Source organism: Colobus angolensis, unplaced genomic scaffold (genome assembly GCF_000951035.1).
Source record: "Colobus angolensis palliatus isolate OR3802 unplaced genomic scaffold, Cang.pa_1.0 Scaffold308, whole genome shotgun sequence".
NCBI lineage: Eukaryota > Metazoa > Chordata > Mammalia > Primates > Cercopithecidae > Colobus > Colobus angolensis.
This window is the reverse complement of record NW_012116355.1, coordinates 1,828,514-1,849,023: the sequence shown is the minus strand read 5'-3', so window position 1 is coordinate 1,849,023 and position 20,510 is coordinate 1,828,514. Positions and strand designations below refer to the sequence as shown.

Genomic DNA, 20,510 nt, shown 5'->3' with positions numbered 1-20,510 from the left:
CCGTCTCAAAAAAAAAAAAAAAAAAGAAAAGGAAACCAGAAAAGGAAACCAATAGTGCTTCATGGTTGCCAGGTTGGGGTGGCTGTGGCAATTTCTCTTCTTTTTAAATTTTTAACTTTTTACAGATACGTAATATTTAAACACATTTATGGGGTACATGTAGTACTTTGCTACAAGCAGAGAATACATAATTATCAAGTTGTGGTATTTAGGGTATCCGTTACCATGAGCATTTATCATTTCTATGTGTTGAGAACTTTTCAAGTCCTCACTTCTAGCTATTTTGAAGTGAAGCACTATTCACAATATTCACAAATATAGAGAATCAACTTAAGTGTTCATCAACAGATGAATGGATTTCAAAAAGTGATAAATTTACACGTTGGAATACTATTCAGTCATAAAAGAATAAAATGATGTCCTCTGGAGCAACATGAATGGACCTGGAAGACATTGTATTAAATAAAATAAACCAGACACAGAAAGACAAATATCACACATACTCACTCACATGGGAGCTAAAAAAGTTATCTCATGCAGGTAGAGAGTGGAAAGATAGTTACCAGAGGCAGAGAAGGTGACGTGTATAGAGGGTGGGGAATAAAGAGAGATTGGTGGATAGGTTAAAACACAGAAGGAATAAATTCTAGGCCGTGCTCGGTGGCTCATGCCTGTAATCCCACCACTTTGGGAGGATTAGGCGGGTGGATCACTTGAGGCCAGGAGTTTGAGACCAGACTGGCCAACATGGTAAAACCCCATGTCTATCAACAATACAAAAATTAGCTGGGCATGGTGGCGTGCACCTGTAGTCCCAGATACTCAGGAGGGTAAGTGGAAGGATTGTTTGAGCCCAGGAGGTAGAGGTTGCACTTAGCTGAGATGGTGCCACTGCACTCCAGCCTGGGTGACAGAGTAAGACCCTGTCCCAAAAAAAGGGAGTAAGTTCTAATGTTCAACAGTAAAGTAAGGTGACTACTTCACAATTACGTATTATACACTTCAAAATAGCTGGAAGTGAAGACTACAGCAAAAAGACTACAACTCACTGAAGGCTCAAATGAACATAGCCTTTTTTTGCAATAAAGTATTTTTAAAGTAAGGTTTTAAAAACCCTATTGCATTGTATTCCAAATGTAATACAATTATAATTTGCCAACGCTTTAAGTTTTAAATTATTCATAGAAAGGGCTTTCTCAGCTCATCCAAAAACAACCCTTTGGTTTCTTCAAAACTACATAACACAAAATAGTTCATTTACAGGCATCAGTAAACAAATGATCAGATTTTAAGACGACCTGCCATTCTTTCAGAACACACTGCTATCCCTAGTGAGAGTCCAGCAAAGCAACTGCCTGCTTCTTCCTCCTAATTGAAAGCATTTTCTTCTCTCTTACTCTAGCTTACCTCTACCTCGGGCTCGCTTGCCACGATCTGAAGGTTTGTCCACTTGATTGCAATCAATTCCATTTTCTTCACCTCTAACTAGGGGAAAAGAGCAGAAAAATCAAATTTCCATTTCCAAACCTCTTGTACGTAACCTTACCAAGCACCTATTAAAGGCAAAGAAGGAATGACAAACAGGCTACAATTTAAACAACGGGTTCAGAAACAGGAAAAACAAAAACATAAGTGACTTAAAAACTGAATGAGGTCAGGCACAGTGGCTTACACTTGTAATTCCAGCACTCCTAATTTCCAGCTGAGGGGGGCAGATCTCTTGAGCCCAAGAGCTTGAGACCAGCCTGGGCGACATACAAAAGAAATACAAAAATTGGTCAGGTGCAGTGACTCATACCTATAATCCCAGCACTCTGGGAGGCTGAGGCAGGCGGATCACTTGAGGCCAGGAGTTCAAGACCAGCCTGGCTAACACAAGGAAACCCCGTCTCTATCGAAAAATATAAAAATTACCCGGGTGTGGTGGCATGTACCTATAGTCCCAGCTACTCGAGAGGCTAAGGCAGGAGATTGCTTGGACCCAATAGGCAGAGGTTGCAGTGAGCCGAGATCTCCTCACTGCACTCCAGTCTGGGCAAGTGAGCAAGACTCTGTCTCAGTAAAAATACAATATACAAAATACAAAAAATATGAAAATTAGCCAGGCGTGGTTGTGATGGAGTGCAGCTAGTAGTCCCAGCTACTCAGGAGGCTGAGGTGGGAGGATCACCTGAGCCCAGGGAGGTCAAGGCTGCAGTGAGCTGTGATCACGCCACTGCACTTCAGCTGGGTGGAAGAGTAAGACTTTGTCTCAAAATAAAAAGTAAAAAACAAAAAAAAAAAAGAGAAAAAGAAATCACATCTTCCTTATTCACATGAAAATTCTGAAAATAAATTTTAAAAAATATTGATTTTTCTTTCTTCTTTGTGGACTTGCTGTGAAGTTTTTGCTTCAAAAAAACTACCTCCATTATGCAACTACGTTAATATATCACAGAATTTGCTCATTAGTTAGGTTCAAAGCCTAGAAAGGCACAGAATAGCAAAATAGTAATACCAAGGAAAACACTGAGTTCTTAGAAAAACTAAAGTGTTAGCATTGGGTTTTTCTAGAATACTAACCGGAAGATGCCAACTCGCAGTCTTTTCTTTTTCTCATCCCTATATTGGCATTAATAGCTCTACATAATACAGAAATTTTATAAATGATATTGGAATGACTTGCTCCCCTCACCTCTGTCAGAGGTTGATTCACATAAATTCCAGTGAGGCTTTCCTTGGAAACCCACTTATATTTGCCAGACCTCTTCCCATAATTTACATCTCTCTTTCTGCCTTTGTTTTTCCCTATAACATAATTTCTATATAACACCATTAAAATATATTAATATAAAATATTTTATCTTTATTGTTACATCCCATTTGACCTTCTTTAAAATATAAGTTTTAGAAGGGCAAAGATTTTACCTATTTTATTCATTGCTGTATGCCTATAAAAGTATCCACTACATAATAGATACTCAATAAATATCGGTGGAATGTATGAGACAGCAAGAGTCTCTAGAGTGATATGTTAAATATTTACATTTTATTCTTTCATAACTTAGCTACACTGACACACTGCCAGAGCAGACAGGGTTGTTTTGCATAAACAGTGACAAAACCTAGAAAACCTAGGTCTAATGGAAATGAGACCTGCTTAAGAGAAATCCTGCCTATTTAGCAACTTTTCTCTTAATCTAACTCTTATCTATACCGTGAATCTCTATAAATGGAGAAGAAAAAAACAGCTTTATCCACCTATAAGTAAATGACCCCTGGCCTCTTCTTTGCCACACACACATAATTCTTAAATTAACGAATGTGTCTGCCTTATAACAGAAGGCAGTCATAAGACCCACTACACAACCACCTGCCTATAGCTCAGATCAATGTTGATATGAAACCACATGGGAGGCGCTTATGAAACTACTCAGGTGCCACTCATTTCTAGTGTTAATTATTAGAACAAATTCTGCATTGAGGAAACAAATTTATGAGCATGCTATGGACTAATCTTTCAGTTGTTCAGAATGTAAGGAAACTCCTAAGAAAAAATTTGAGAAAGCTGAGCGCAGTGGCTCATGCCTGTAATTCCAACACTTTGGGAGGCTGAGACAGAAGGGTCACTCGAGACGAAAGAAGAGAAGAGAAAAAATTGAGGAGAAAGTCTGTACTTACATTCTCTGCCACGAATGCCGCCTCTTCCTTTCCGGTTGTTGTTTCCACGTCCACGACTTGATTCTTTCTCGCTTTTCTTCTCTCTATTCTCTTTGTTTTCTGAATTTTCTTTTGCAAAATTCTTTTTCTTCCCCCCTACGGTCTCCCATGAAGTCTATCAGAGAGAACGGCTGTTAATCATTTATCATTCTAAGTGTGTATAATTATCAAGGGCACATGCATGTATCTTTCTTTTTTTAGTATTATTATTATTTTTTTGAGACAGAGTCTCGCTCTGTCGCCCAGGCTGGAGTGCAGTGGCGTGATCTCTGCTCACTACAAGCTCCGCCTCCCAGGTTCACGCCATTCTCCCGCCTCAGCCTCCTGAGTAGCTGGGACTACAGGCGTCCACCACCACGCCCAGCTAATTTTTTGTATTTTTAGTGGAAACGGGGTTTCACCGTGTTAGCCACAATGGTCTCGATCTCCTGACCTTGTGATCCACCCTCCTCGGCCTCCCAAAGTGCTGGGATTACAGGCGTGGACCACCGCGCCCAGCACATGCATGTATCTTTCAAATCTAACTACCCACAGCTTGCAGCTCACCTGCTTATCATTTAAATTCTTTCCATATAGTTCTACTTTCTTGATGATAAAGATAACAATCCTCTTGCTAAGCTCCTGTTGCTAAATAATTACAGCTATTAGCTGACCTGACAAAATACTGTACATTTTCCCAACATAGAGCCCTTTCCTATGCAAATTTAGGAATACAGTAAATGTCATTTCCCCAAGCTCCTATTCTACACCACCTCACTTATCTATTAGGCCTTAAATCTACGTATTAATTCAAAGACCACAAAATTACTTAGAATGATGCCCCAAAAGCTCCAGGAATACAACCTTGCCTGTTCCATTATTCAAACTAATTATCTAAAACAATTTAATGGCAGATAAGTAAAATTTTAGCTTGGCTTTGGTGGGCTTTTTAAAAATTTATAAAGTACTTAAAATTTTAATCTCCCAAGAATTCTTCTAGTGAGAAGTCAAATAATTTATATAACCTCCCTTCTCCACCTCTCCCCAAATGGTGATAACAAACCTAATCATATCATATATATACAAATTGCTGAGAAAAGAAAGATACTACATTCTTGACTATAAGTGGATATAAAAATTATCAAGCAAGGTAGTTACAGAGAAATCCTAAAATTAGCCCAATAGTTTCTATTTACTTATTCATAATCTGCCTTATTTCAGAAGGGATTTGAAATGACTCCATCCAAAATTAAGAGTAGTAACTATTTTATGCTTTTTAAAAATCTTATGGAAAAACAAAATTTGACATTGTATATCCAAACTAAACATTAGCACTGGAAATTAATGAACTACCGTTTGGGTGATAAGCTGAATTATTTCCACAACAGTGGAAGCCAACTTCCAAACACTTTTTTGAAATGGAGTATCTGGTCTTCTGCAAAGTTCTGATGAACTCACATATTTAATTAGATATAAAATGGATATGAACAAAATACAAATTATTTTCCACCTCTAAGTTTTGATAATGAAGATTGAATATACTGACACCTGATAGTTAAGGTGAAACAATCAGGTATTATCATACAGTTTTGGTGAGCATGCATCTATTGTAACTCTTCTAGAAGGTTACTTAGCAATAGTACCTCAAAATTTTATTTTTTTTGAGAGAGTCTCACTCTGTCACCCAGACTGGAGTGCAATGGCACAATCTCGGCTCACAGCAATCTCCACCTCCTGGGAACAAGCAATAACTCCTGTATCAGCCTCCCAAGTAGTTGGGATTACAGGCATACACCACCACACTCAGCAAATTTTTGTAATTTTAGCAGAAACGGGGTTTCACCATGTTGGCCAGGCTGCTCTCGAACTCCTGACGTCAGGTGATCCACCTACCTCGGCCTCCCAAAGTACTGGTATTACAGGCGAAAGCCACTGCGCTTGTCCTAGTACTCAAATTTTATTTGGTGCATACTCTTTCAACCCAGCAATTCTACTTCTAGGCCCTTATTCAAATAAAATAATGTGTCCAAGCACACTGGCTCACGCCTGTAATCCCAGCACGCTGGGAGTCCAAGGCAGGCAGATCACTTGAGGGCAGGAGTTGGAAACTATCCTGGCCAACATGATGAAATTCCATCTCTACTAAAAATATAAAAATTAGCTGGGAGTGGTGGTGGGCACCTGTAATCCCAGCTACTCAGGAGGGTGAGGCAGGAGAATCACTTGAACCTGGAAGGCTTGATCCTAGGAGGTGGAGGCTGCAGTGAGCCAAGATCATATCACTTCTCTCCAGCCTGGGTGACAGAGCCAGACTCTGTCTCAATTACAATAACGTAATAATTGTTCAAACATTTATGTGCAGACAAAATGATCAACAGCATAAAAGGAGGAGAGGGGGATTCCCAAAATATCAAGTTCAGGAGACTAAGTAGTCTAGTGTATCCATAAAAGGAGCAGTACGCAGCCATTTTACCAGTTACATAGGTACATACAGAAAAAGGTCCTTGATAGAAAAAAAAAAGCTATCAGCAAACAGCATATAGAATTACATTTTTTAGTTCAGATAGAAGCCTATGTACTTACTGAAGGAAGTGGTATAAGTCATTATCTAAGTGAGGATGTTTAATGTGATGTAATCTTTTATATTTTTCTGCAATTATTTTCTACTTAAATAAAAAAGCTTATCTATGCCAGAGAAAATAATGCCCATAGTGCACAAACTCAATTTATTATGTTTGCTAATATGAAAAGACAACTGTGTAAAACAGAATCCAGTCCTCTTAGGTTATAATACAAAAAGTAAATTCCAGAGGTCCTGGAAAAATCATCCCAGAAGAGCTGGCATAAAGTATATGTATACACAATGTATATCTTTACACAGCCTGGCCTAAAGGTACTCTATCTTTATAAAGGGGCCAACTGTCTTTGTAAAACACCTGAGAAACACTTTACCCCATTTCATATAGCAAATGATACCCTGGCCAGGCGCAGTGGCTCACACCTGTAATCCCAGCACTTTGGGACCCCAAGGTGGGCAGATCATGAGGTCAGGAGTTCCAGACCAACCTGGCCAACATAGTGAAACTCCATCTTTACTAAACATACAAAAATTAGCAGCCAAGCACAGTGGCTCATGCCTGTAATCCCAGCACTTTAGGAGGCTGAGGCGGGCAGATCACTTGAGGTCGGGAATTCAAGACCAGCGTGACCAACATGGAGAAATCCCATCTCTACTAAAAATACAAAATTAGTCGGGTGTGGTGTTGCATGCCTATGATCCCAGCTACTTGGGAGGCTGAAGTGGGAGAATCGCTTGAACCCGGGAGGCAAAAGGTTGCGGTGAGCCAAGATATTACACTCCAGCCTGGGCAACAAGAGCAAAACTCCATCTCAAAAAAAAAAAAAAATTAGCCAGGCATGGTGGCAGATGTCTGTCCAGCTACTCAGGAGGCTGAGGCAGGAGAACTGCTTGAACCTGGGAGGCAGAGGTTGAGGTTGCAGTGAGCTGAGATCATGCCAATGCACTCCAGCCTGGGTGACAGAGCAAGACTCCATCTCAAAAAAATAAAAATAAAAAAAAGACACTCTCCCCATCCTGCTGCCCCTCAAGCAAAGTCTTGGTTTATGAGATCTACAAAGACAACTTATTTGGGGGTGGCAAATAGGGAAAAGAACCTTTAAGAAGCAATCTTTACAATACCATAGTAACTACTAAAAAGATTACTGTGTATTTTGCAGAAGTCTGCAAAGCATGCACACATGCATACTTTGAAAAGTCAACCAAGTAATTATAGAGGATTTCCAAGAGAATTTCTGGCAACCTCTGTTATCGGTATTTTGCTAATTGTAGAATGGGTATGAAGAAAACGAGGAGAGGTCCTCCCAGCCACCACGTAATAATCAGAACAGCAGTCCTCAAAGCCAGCTAGTTCAAAAATTACTCTCCCACCACTTTGCCTTTGCCAAAAACTACCAACACAACTTACTAAAAACAGTAAGTACATTAATGCAAGAGACTAATACTTCAAAACAATTTTGTCACACCAACCAAACATGATGATGAAACAAAAAGTTCAGTACTTGTGTTCAGTATCTTCCTTTGTGACAGATATACTTACATAAGAAAAAATAAACTTATCCTTAAAAATATCACAGACAATTGCACTTAATACCTTTTCCAAGTAATAATTTTGTTTCAGAAGACTTTGGCACAGAGAAAGGTTAGAATCGTTTGCCTTCATGCTCTTGCTCCTAGCAACATCACAGTGTTTATATTCTGTCAACTCTACTCCAATTAACTCTATCTCAGTCAAGGGAAGATAATCAAAGCCGTTCAGCCATGGGTGCTGCAGATGGCAACCAGGTAAGAGATGAGGCAAACAGTATGAGAGACAAGATGTACCAGAGAATGGTTCTCAACAAACCAGGGTTTCAAAGACTTCCTCCAGCCTGAGCAACATAGAAACACAGAGAGGGCCGGGCGCGGTGGCTCAAGCCTGTAATCCCAGCACTTTGGGAGGCCGAGACGGGTGGATCACGAGGTCAGGAGATCGAGACCATCCTGGCTAACACGGTGAAACCCCATCTCTACTAAAAAATACAAAAAACTAGCCGGGCGAGGTGGCGGGCGCCTGTAGTTCCAGCTACTCCGGAGGCTGAGGCAGGAGAATGGCGTAAACCCGGGAGGCAGAGCTTGTAGTGAGCTGAGATCCGGCCACTGCACTCCAGCCTGGGCGACAGAGCGAGACTCCATTTCAAAAAAAAAAAAAGAAAGAAAGAAACACAGAGAGACCCTATCTCTACAAAATATAAAAATAATTAGCCAAGTGTAGTGGCATGTGCCTGTGGTCTCGGCTACTCGGCAGGCTGGAGGATGGTGTAAGCCCGGGAGATTGAGGCTGCAGTGAACCATGATGGCACCACTCTACTCTAAGCTGGGCAATGGAGTGAGACCCTGTCTTAATAAAAAAAACCCAAAACACCAAACAACTAAAACAAAGACTTTCTTTCCCTCTACTTCTGTATTTCCCCCACAGCCCACTCAGCCCTGAACAAGTGTATTCTTTCACAACTATAGTCAGAACTTCATCTGCTATTTTCTTATCTTTGAAGAAAACAAGAAGTCAGATATAGCCCACACTATAAAATTGTTCAAGAGGTAACCAAAGAGACGTTCACGAAAAATTCAGTTTTACCTTTTTTTTTTTTTTTTTTGAGACCGAGTCTTGTACTGTTGCCCGGGCTGGAGTGCAATGCCGCAATCTTGGCTCACTGCAACCTCCACTTCCTGGGTTCAAGCGATTCTCCTGCCTCAGTCGCCTGAGAGACTGGGATTACAGGCGCCCACCACCACACCTGGCTAATTTTCTGTATCTTTAGTAGACATGGGGTTTTGCCATGTTGGCCAGGCTGGTCTCAAACTCCTGACCTTGTGATCCACCCACCTCGGCTTCCCAAAGTGCTGGGATTACAGGTGTGAGCCACCGCACCCAGTCAGCCTTACTTTCTAATACATAGCCTAGAAGAACCTCCTTCAGGTTCTGTCCCAAATGAGGAGGGGGTGTTAAAACTCAAAACAGAAAGAGAAAATTGGACATTTAAGACTTAAAAATTCACCTAACTACCAGAGAAAAGGAATTAAATCTGCTGCAGCTAAAGGAAAGGCAACAAAAAATAGTGTCTGGACTTACCTCTACCATAAAAAGATCCAAAAACATCCCCTCCAGTGAACAATTTGGATTATTTTGTTTATTCCCAAAAATTTTTTTTTTTTTTTTTTTTTTTTTTATTAAACAAAGAGGGCAGTTAGGCTCTTCAGTTCACTTTGAAAATAACTGAAGGCCATGCTCTGCTGTATCCATTAGCAATAAGGTAAACAGATCCTCCATATTTTGCAAAACCCAGGACACTTATTCCCAAGTCAGTACACCAAAATTATTCAAAATTTTAATTCATCATTTAACATGGTTTTCCGAGCCCCCCCCAAAAAAATCACAAATTTAGTGGTTTGTCTTATGTATCAGTGTTCTCTTACATGGAATTTTACTAACATACTGCTACGCTCAAACAGTGAAATCTTTTCCACATTAGTTAATTTTTACTGTAAAAGAATTCATTCTCTTTGTTTCACATCAACTAAAAATATAGTCATTTTAGCTTTCAGTTTCTCACAGTTCAGTTTTGTATTTCTTGTACCTAATGCAGCATGACCCTAAAATGAGACTTCAATTAAATCTGAACACTGACACGGTCAGTTTGTTTGGTTTAAATTTTCCAAGAAAAAGCAGTTATTGATGTGTTCATCTTTGTATCCTCTTTTAGGTGAGTCATTATTTGTTTTAATCTACTCTAAAATACTTTCCTCAATTTAAGAAATATAAACACAGGCCAGGTGTGGTGGCTCACACCTGTAATCCCAACACTTTGGGAGGCCGAGGCGGGTGGATCACCTGAGGTCAGGAGTTCGAGACCAGTCTGGACAACATTGCAAAACCCCGTTTCTACCAAAAATACAAAATTAGCCAGATGTGGTGGCGCATGTCTGTAGTACTAGCTACTTGGGAGTCTGGGGCAAAAGAATCACTTGAACCCAGGAGACAGAGGTTGTAGTGAGTCAAGATCACCCTACTGCACTCCAGCCTGGGTGGCAGAGTGAGGCTCCGTCTCAAAAACTAAAAATAAAAATTAATATATATATATATAAACTATATTATATAATATTTAAATATAAATACATACACACAGAGAGCATAGTTTTAGGGCTGACAAGTGCCTGGTGTAGCTTTAGCTGCATCCTTCTTAAAATCCAAGGCCTGAGCTCATAAGCCTGCAAGCTCACCAAACTTAACCCAATATTCTAAAAAAAAAAATAAAAAAGGCCAGGCGTGGTGGCTCACACCTGTAATCCCAGCACTTTGGGAGGCCAGTGGGCAGATCGCGAGGTCAGGAGATCAAGACCATCATGGCTAACACGGTGAAACCCCGTCTCTACTAAAAATACAAAAAACTTAACTGGGCGAGGTGGCAGGTATCTATAGTCCCAGCTACTTGGGAGGCTGAGGCAGGAGAATGGTGTGAACCCAGGAGGCGGAGCTTGCAGTGAGCCGAGATCAAGTCACTGCACTCCAGCCTGGGCGACAGAGTGAGACTCTGTCTCAAAAACATAAAATTAAAATAAAATAAAATAAAATAAAATAAAACAAAAAATAAAGAAAACTTAATATTCCACATAAGCAAATACATATACCAGCAATCCTGGTTTTCTGTTATGCTAGAGATGTAAGAAGTATTTAGAGGTGAGGACTGAGATGAAGAAACATAAGCAACAGAGCCAAGAGATGCTTTTCAGGTGAGGGTGGTGAAAATACACACAGGTCCAGAGATTTTTGGAAACTGTAAGGCTGGAGTACATCACCAAGTTCTCCTTCAAGTCTTCAGATTCTATGACTTCATGAAGAAACCATACATAAAAACAGTCTTTTCAGGTAATCGTTCTTTCTGGAACTTAAAACAAATATGGAATGGCACCATAATCCACTCCATCCCCACCCCCAACCAAGGTGAAGTTGAAAACGTGCTACGGAATTGTAGACAAATGTAAACAATGCAAATCAATTAATAATACTTACTGTGTCTGAATTTCCTTCCAGCAATATATTGATAGCTTTGTTCACATCTTCATTACAATCATGTAGGGCCACTATGCATTCATCCTGATTTTTCCCTGTCACTTCCATAAGCTAGTGAATATATCAGAAAATGGTTAGAGGCAACCAAAAACTGGCACTTGATGTTAATATTAAGACTCTTCTATACAAATACAGAATTACATAATCCTTCTACATGAAGATAGCCTCTTCTAGACTCTGAGTTTACAATGAAAACACGTTTTCTTATTTTTTTTGTGGCCATTCCATGCATGTCCTTTCACTAACACTGGTAGAATCTAATTAAAAATCAATCTTCCCCCAAGTTGACCAAGGAGCAGATCATTAATCAGCAGCACATACATACGTACCAACATTCTCAGAATACCCAAGATCAGGTATCTGAATAATCAAATTTAATTTAAGGACACAGGATTCCTAAACTTAAATATGAGGTGGAACTATATGAGTACATGGTCACCATTCATGGAAAATCCAATACAAATTTTTTGTCAGGGACAATATTCCATATACTGGCTTTCACCATTTGGATGAGAACACCTCAAAGGCCAGTCGCAGTAGCTCACGCCTATAATCAACACTTTGGGAGGCAGAGATGACAGCATCGCTTGAGCCCAGAAGTTCGAGACAAGCCTGGGCAATATAGTGAGACCTCATCTTTACAAAAACTTAACTGAGCGTGGTGGTAGGAGGATCACTTCAGCCCTGGAGGTGAAGACTGCAATAGGTCATGATTGTGCCACTGTACTATAGCACAGGAGACAAAGCGAGATCCTGTCTCCCCACCAAAAAAAGAAAAAAATATATATAATTCCATATACATACTAAGTTATATAACACCCTAAAGTCTTACTAGTGGAATTCTGCTACTATCACAAAACACACTCCTAGACATATTATTTTCTCAAGGATCTTCAACACGGTGCTATGCTTGAAGGAATGATGAAAGAAACTCTTCAGTTTATCATCATTAGCAAGGGATACTTGTTACTTAGCATTTTCATCACTAGAACAATCACAGACTAGGCAAAATGCAGGTTTCTCAAGTATCAGTGAATAAACCTATGATTTAATATCTATTGCATTTTAACTACATTTAACTATTTTCGTATGTACTAGTTGAAGTTCAAAACAGCTTGATCCCAACATATCAAGTGATTTGTCTATGGTCACAAAGGTAATTAATAGCAAAGCCCATCTAGAACCCAGGCCTCCTGATCTCATAATCACAGGTCTCTGCACTATACCATTTGGCCTCTCTGCTTTCATCTTTTCATTTTATCAAGCAGCAAAAGTTCTGCATACTCTACAGCTTTCTGATGCTTCAGTCTTTGGATAGCTACTAATAAATGTCTCATTTTTATCAATGATCTGTACTAAGTGAATGCCTGCAACATACAATTTTTAAGACATACAGTCAGCATCAAAATTACCCCAGTGGTCAGATTACTGACAGATAGAACTAAAGTTGGAACTTAAATCTCTGAACTCCTAGGCCAATGCTCTATCTATACTATTCAGATAAAAGGCGATGTACTATATATAAGTGTATCTCAAACTGTATGAAGATCTCATTCCAGAGAAGGAAATCTATGATTTCTCGTGAGATAAGACAAGATTTCACTGTGAGACATTTACTCCAAAGAACAATTATTAGATGACATCTACTAAGAGTTGGAATATCTGGCACTGAGATAGGGGTTACAGCTTGGTTTCTAGAATCTTGATAAGAAACAAAGTCAGCAAAGAAGAGTTGGAAATTAAGATTCAGTTATCAAAAATACCTCTTATTAAAGTTTGAAATGAAGACATTGCCCTAAAATTTAATTTCAAATTTTTCCAACAAGAGTATGAAATCACAACCATGTCTGAAACGGCAATTCAGGCCAGTAATCCTGTAATCCCAGCACTCTGGGAGGCCAAGGCAGATTCCTTGAGCCCAGGAGTTCAAGACCAGTCTAGGCAACATTGCAGGACTCTGTCTCTACAAATATTTTAAAAATTAGCTGGGCATGGTGATGAACATCTGTCGTCATAGCTACTCAGGAGACTGAAGCAGCAGGATAGCATGAGCCTAGGAGTTTGAGGCTGCAGTAAACTACGATAGCACCACTGCACTCCAGCCTGGGCAACAGAGCGAGATCACGTCTCTATGAAAAGAAATTTTTTAAAAGGTAATTCAGTTCATCCCTAACATTAAACAAAATTCCCAGAGACTGTGCCAAATGTTAGATATACTTTCTATGTATATATGTATAGGAAAATCTCAGTGTGCTTACAGAAATGTCTGGTTCAATGTTCACATGTAAACACTAATAAACACTAATAACTCAGAAAGATTGTATTGTAAGGTAGGTGAACGTATTCAGTTCCTTCGCTTGCCCACCGATAAAGGTATTTAATCACAAGTCCAAAATCCAATACACAGATTTCAGGTGAGACTAGAAGCTAGAAGTAATACTTTAAAACAAAAATCTTTACTGAAATTATCTTTTTAAGCACAATCAAAACAGATTACAAAAATGATGATATCCTTTGCCAGAAACATACCTGCTTAACTTTAGCTTCAAAATCTGAATCATTCTTATCAAAGATCACTTGAGCAAGACGCATCTGTTCAGCTGTTGCCTGGAAAGTATATACAATTGTTAAGGATTTGAAAACCAAAAGCTTAAGTTAGATTCCAAAATCTGGGTCAAACAGATAAGGCTCTCAAGCACTAGAAACACTAAGTAAAAACAAATAAAAGACCCTGAATTTAGGCCTCTCAACCTGTTTCCATAGGAAAAATAAGCATCAAATTAAGTAACATAAAGGACCCATTCCTTTGACCAAATGACCTAAAGTTATTGTTCATCTTAACTGGCCATATGACTTATTTGAATTTTCTTTCCCTTGGCAGGGTCGGGGAAACCAGCTCAAAAGAAAGCAGAAGAACAAAAAATAATGAAATCTTTTTGGCCGGGCATGGTGGCTCATGTCTTTGGGAAGCCAAGGTAGAAGAACTGCTTGAGCCCAGGAGTTCGACACTAGCCTGGGCAACACAGAGAGACCCTGTCTCTATTTAATTTTTAAAAAGATTAAAAAAAAAAAAAGGCTTAAAAATTAATGAAATCGTTAGAGGTAGTTGGTGGGCAAAAAATAATAAAAGAAAAATTAAAAGGTAATGCAAACAACTGCCCAGACACAGGCTTATAACTAGACTGTGTGTCAACAAAGCTGTTGTCAGGTCTAAAAAGGTATGCTGGTTAATTCTGAAGGAAAAAAAGTTGTATTTAGCTAAACTAAAAATATTTTTAAAGTTACTTTATCTTTTTTTTTTTTTTTTTTTTTTTGAGGTGGAGTCTCGCTCTGTCGCCCAGACTGGAGTGCAATGGCCGGATCTCAGCTCACTGCAAGCTCCGCCTTCCGGGTTTCCGCCATTCTCCTGCCTCAGCCTCCCGAGTAGCTGGGACTACAGGCGCCTGCCACCTCGCCCGGCTAGTTTTTTGTATTTTTTAGTAGAGACGGGGTTTCACCATGTTACCCAGGATGGTCTCGATCTCCTGACCTCGTGATCCGCCCGTCGCGGCCTCCCAAAGTGCTGGGATTACAGGCTTGAGCCACCGCGCCCGGCCTACTTTATCTTTTTTTTAACACACAATAATTTTGTTTTTCTAAGAGACAGGGTTTCACTATGTTGCCCAGGCTGGTCTTAAACTCCTGGGTTCAAGTGATCCTCCAACCTCACCCTCCCAAAGTGCTGGGATTACAGGCCTGAGTCACTGCATCTGGCAAGTGACCTTCTTCACAATTTTGTTTTTTGAGATGGAGTCTCGCGCTGTTAGCCCAGCTGGAGTGCAGTGCCGCGATCTTGACTCTGCAAACTCCGCCTCCCAGGTTCAACTGATTCTCCTGCCTCAGCGTCCAGAGTAGCTGGGATTACAGGCATGCACCATCATGCCCAGCTAGTTTTTGTATTTTTAGTAGAGACGGGGTTTCACCATGTTGGCCACACTGGTCTCAAACTCCTGGCCTCAGGTGATTCACCTGCCTTGGCCTCCCAAAGTGCTGGGATTACAGGCGCGAGCCACCATGCCCGGCCTAAATCACAATTTCTTAGTTTTTATTTATGTATTTATTTAATTTTTAAAGGTAGGGTGTCATTCTGTCCCCTCAGACTGCAATGCAGTGATGCCATCATAGCTCACTGCAGCCTCCAACTCCTGACTTCAAGAGATCCTGCTGCCTCAGCCTCCCATGTAGCTTGGATTACAGGTGTGCACCACCACATCTGTCTATTTGCAGAAAACTTACTTCCAGTTACTTTTCTCACTCAAAATATTTTTTCAATCACATTACTGACTACGTTTCGTTTTCTGATGTTTTTAGCAACAAAAAATCAGAAAAGTTCTAAAGAAAGTTATTCATTTGTGGAGTGATTTTGCAATGTGCCAGTCTAGTTTCTTAGTTTTAACAAAGGTACTGTAATTATTACAACAGGGAAATTAGGTGAGGAATATACAGGAACAATCTGTATCATCTCTGTACGACAGTCTACTAAATCGAAAATTACTCCAAAATAGTTTAAGTTGCCTCGTTAACCAAGTCTATACTAACTCCCAACATAAATATTTAAAAAGCTGAACAGTTTACAAAAAGATCTTAGAGGAAAAAAAGCCATAAGGAACTAATAGCTTTTATTCTCAGTTTTTTATATACACTCATTTCAAATAATCTTGACTAAAGTGGGATAAGGGGGAGTTGTTGACATTTTTTGCATTTTAAAGCACTTTTCAAAAGGCCTTTCCAGGCCATGTGGGTGGGTGATTATACAAACTCCAGGTGCTTTGGCCTGTTCATCCCAACCTATGCCTGCCGAGACCTCAGTTTAACTGCCGCAGTACTGCTACATTATACCCAGAAAGACACTGGTACAGAAATTCAATTTCTACACTTATTAAAAATTACCACAATTGTTCCCTATACATGTAAGGACCTTACATATACTCTCACTATCCCTAAATCAGACAATCATTTTCCTGAACCATAACCAACCAAGAAATCCCAGTGCCACAGCCAAGAGCACCAATGTTGTGATAACTAGATGAAGTAAAAGGGAAAAGCAAAGCAAGAAATGAGTTTTTAAAAGATGGCATTTCCACATTATACATTTGGGTTTGGAGTAATGGCAACTTGTTATGAACTGTTAAAGTCAAAAATATAGAGAGAAACAAATCTCTAAGTAAAAAAGGTTTTATTTGGGAAGAATATATAAGTAGGATTACAATCCAGGACATACATACATAAATACTAGGGTGGCCTCCAGTGTGTCCAAAGAAGGTTGGGAGTTTTATTAGAAAAATAAATGTGACCTAGTTTTGAAAGAAAACTCACTGGAACTACTAAAGCTTTCGGGAGCTGGTAAGCTCTGATTGGTGAGTGAAGACGGTTGGTAAAACCAGACTTAGAGTCACAAGAGTTCATCTCAACAGCTAGTAGGTAAAACTGGATTTAAGGTTACAGCATGTCATTGTGGCAGCTGGCTAGCAATATAATCCCTGGGCAAGCACTTTGTGCCCCAAGCACTTTTTTACCGTAACCCTTGGTCCACTGACTCTAAATTTAGTTGGGTATGACAAGATAACTCCAATTCATAGAATCAGTTTTCACAAAATGAAAGTAGACTGTTGGTGTCCCTGCTGCAAGAAGCCTGTATGAAGAGTTTGCCTGTTTTCCCTAATACTATTATTTTCTGCTCCCAGTGTTTCAAACCTAAAAAATGTACCATACTCATTATCCAGCAGATTCAAGTAGCCTTGTTCCAATCCAAGCACCACTGATGTTCATCCCTTCCCATCATTAAAGTTTCTTAAATTATAAGCTTTACATGTCAAACAAAAGAAAAATTGAAAAATCCATAAGGTGACCATCTAACACCAAAACTATTTATGTATTTGGTATTCATATTTTTTCATTAAAAACAAACAAACAAACAAAAAAAAAAACAGGGTTTCACTCTGTGGCCTAGGTTGGAATGCTGTGGCACAATCACAGCTCACCAAGGCCTTGACCTCCCAGGTTCAAGCAATCCTCTGACCTCAGCCTCCTGAGTAGCAACCATGGCAGCCGCCATGCCTGGCTAATTTGTTGTTGTTGTTGTTGTTTTGGTAGAGACAAGGTCTCACTGGGTTGCCCATGCTGGTCTCAAACTCCTGAACTCAAGCAATCCTCCCACTTCTGCCTCCCAAAGAGTTGGAATTATAGGCATTAGCCACCACACCTGGCTATTTTCCTCTTTTATCAAAAACAGAATATTTAACATACTACTACGTAGAATCACTCACAAACACACAACTTATTATGAATATCTATATCAGGTTTAATGCTACATGACAATCCACTGCATAGATGCTACTTTTTTTTTTTTTTTTTGAGACAGTCTTGCTCTGTTGCCCAGGCTGGAGTGCAGTGGCATGATCTCGGCTCACTGCAACCTCCGCCTCCCAGGTTCAAGCGATTCTCCTGCCTCAGCCTCCTGAGCAGCTAGGATCACAGGCACGCGCCACCACACCCAGCTAATTTTTGTATTTTTAGTAGACACCTGGTTTCACCATGTTGGTCAGGCTGGTCTTGAACTCCTGACCTCATGATCCGCTCACCTCAGCCTCCCGAAGTGCTGGGATTACAGGCGTGAGCTACCGAGCCCGGCCTTACTTTTTAAGACAGGATTTCACTGTGTTGGCCAGGCTGGAGTGCAGTGGCAAAATCAGCACTCACTACAGCTGCCTCCCAGGCTCAAGCAATCCTCCCACCTCATGCACTCCACCCCCGCCCCCACCAATTTACCCCAATAGCTGGAAATACAGGCGCACAAAACCACACCTGGTTAATGTTTTGTTCTCAGTATAAACAAGGCTCCACCATGTTACCCAGGTTGGTATTGAACTCCTGAGCTTAAGCAATTCCTCTGCCTCGGCCTCCCAAAGCGCTAGGATTAGAGGTGTAAACCACAGTGCCCGGCCTATATCTTTCTTACTCTACAAATTTTTATTACTACAAAAACACTGCCAGAGATCCTTTTTTTTTTTTTTTCTGGAGATGAAGTCTCCTTCTGTTACCTTGCAGTGGCGTGCTCTCGGCTCACTGCAGCCTCCGCCTCTTAACAATTCTCATGCTTGGGACTACAGGCATGCCACCACACCCTGCTAATTTTTGGTCTCGGTAGAGACGGGGGTCTCATCATATTGGTCAGGCTGGTCTTGAACTTCTGACCTTGAGTGATCTGCCCACCTTGGCCGCCCAAAGTGCTGGGATTACAGGTGTGCACCACTGCGGCAGGCCGAGGTCCATTCTTATACCCAAATCAGCACACACATCAAAGACAGCTTTTTTTGTTTTTAAGACACAGTCTTGTTTGCTGCTCTGGCTGGAGTGCAGTGGCGTGATCTCGGCTCAATGCAATCTCCGCCTCCCAGATTCAAGGGATTCTCTGCAACCTCTACCTCCCAGGTTCAAGCGATTCTCCCGCCTCAGCCTCCCCAGTAGCTAAGATTACAGGTGTTCGCCACGATGCCCAGCTAATTTTTACTATTTTTAATACAGATGAGGTTTCATCATGTTATTCAAGCTGGTCTTGAACTCCTGACCTCAAATGACCCTCCTGCCTTGCCCTCCCAAAGTGCTGGGATTACAGGCATGAGCCACCATGCACAGCCAAAGATAGATTTCTTTTTTTTTTGAGACTGAGTTTCACTCTTGTTGCCCAGGCTGGAGTGCAGTGGCACAATCTCGGCTCACTGCAACCTCCACCTGCCTGGTTCAAGCAATTCTAGTATCTCAGCCTTCCGAATAGCTGGGATTACAGGCATATGCCACAGTGCCCAGCTAATTTTTGTATTTTTAGTAGAGACAGGGTTTCATCATGTTGGTCAGGCTGGTCTCGAACTCCTGACCTCAGGTGATCCGCCTGCCTCGGCCTCCCAAAGTGCTGGGATTACAGGTAAGAGCCACCAATGACAGCTTTCTAAGAATGAATACAACGAAGTAAAACTACAGGGTCAAATAAATTCCTACCAGTGTTAAAAGGAATTTAAAATCATCTCCACAAAAATGCTCTGCACAAAGGCTGTAAAGATATATACTCAATGAGCAGTAAATAAGAGAACCTGCCTCCTCAAAACCTTTCTCAAAATGGGCATAATAAACTTTTTTAAAAAGCTAATTTGCCGGGCGCGGTGGCTCAAGCCTGTAATCCCAGCACTTTGGGAGGCCGAGACGGGCGGATCACGAGGTCAGGAGATCGAGACCATCCTGGTTAACACGGTGAAACCCTGTCTCTACTAAAAATACAAAAAACTAGCCGGGCGAGGTGGCGGGCGCCTGTAGTCCCAGCTACTCGGGAGGCTGAGGCAGGAGAATGGCGTAAACCTGGAAGGCAGAGCTTGCAGTGAGCTGAGATCTGGCCACTGCACTCCAGTCTGGGCGACAGAGCGAGACTCCGCCTCAAAAAAAAAAAAAAAAAGACTGCTAAATCTCATTTCTACAAAAAAAAAAAAAAAAAAAAACCAGAAAAATTAGCCAAGTGTGGTGGTAAGTGCCTGTAGTCCCAGCTACCCCAGAGGCTAAGGTGGGAGGATCACCTTAGCCCAAGGAGGTCAAGGTTGCAGTGAGCCAAGATGGCGCCACTGTATTCCAGCCTGTGTGACAGAACAACCTGGTCACAAAAAAAAGGAGAATAAAGGAAATTTTAAGGCTGGACACAGTGACTCACGCCTATAATCCCAGCACTCTGGGAGGCTGAGACAGGAGGAGACCAGCCTGGGCAACATAGTGAGACCCCCAACTCTACAAAAAATTTAAAAATCAGACACTTCCTGCATCAGCTTTTTCTTAAATCCCATTGAAAACAACAGACAGGCATGGTAGCTCAGGCCTGTAATCCCAGCACTTTGGGAGGCCGAGGCAGGCAGATCACTTGAGGTCAGGAGTTCAAGACTAGCCTGGCCAACATGGTGAAACCCCATCTATACTAAAAATACAAAATTAGCCGGGCGTGGTGGCACGACCCTGAAATCCCAGCTATTCAGGAGGCTGAGGCACAAGAATCAAGTCTCAGCTACCTGGAAGGCTGAAGTGTGAGAATCGCTTGAACCTGGGGGGCAGAGGGTACAGTGAGCCCAGATC

At 40.9% G+C, this 20,510-nt stretch overlaps 1 protein-coding gene across 1 annotated transcript in view; it reads right to left on the bottom strand.

Annotated features, from left to right (window-relative positions):
• Positions 1–20,510, bottom strand: part of UBAP2 (ubiquitin associated protein 2) — a 143,315-nt gene that overhangs the window by 62,826 nt on the left and 59,979 nt on the right. The window contains exon 3 of the mRNA XM_011950561.1: positions 13,896–13,973. Coding sequence (XP_011805951.1) covers positions 13,896–13,973 — 78 coding nt within the window. The remainder of the gene's footprint in view (positions 1–13,895; positions 13,974–20,510) is intronic.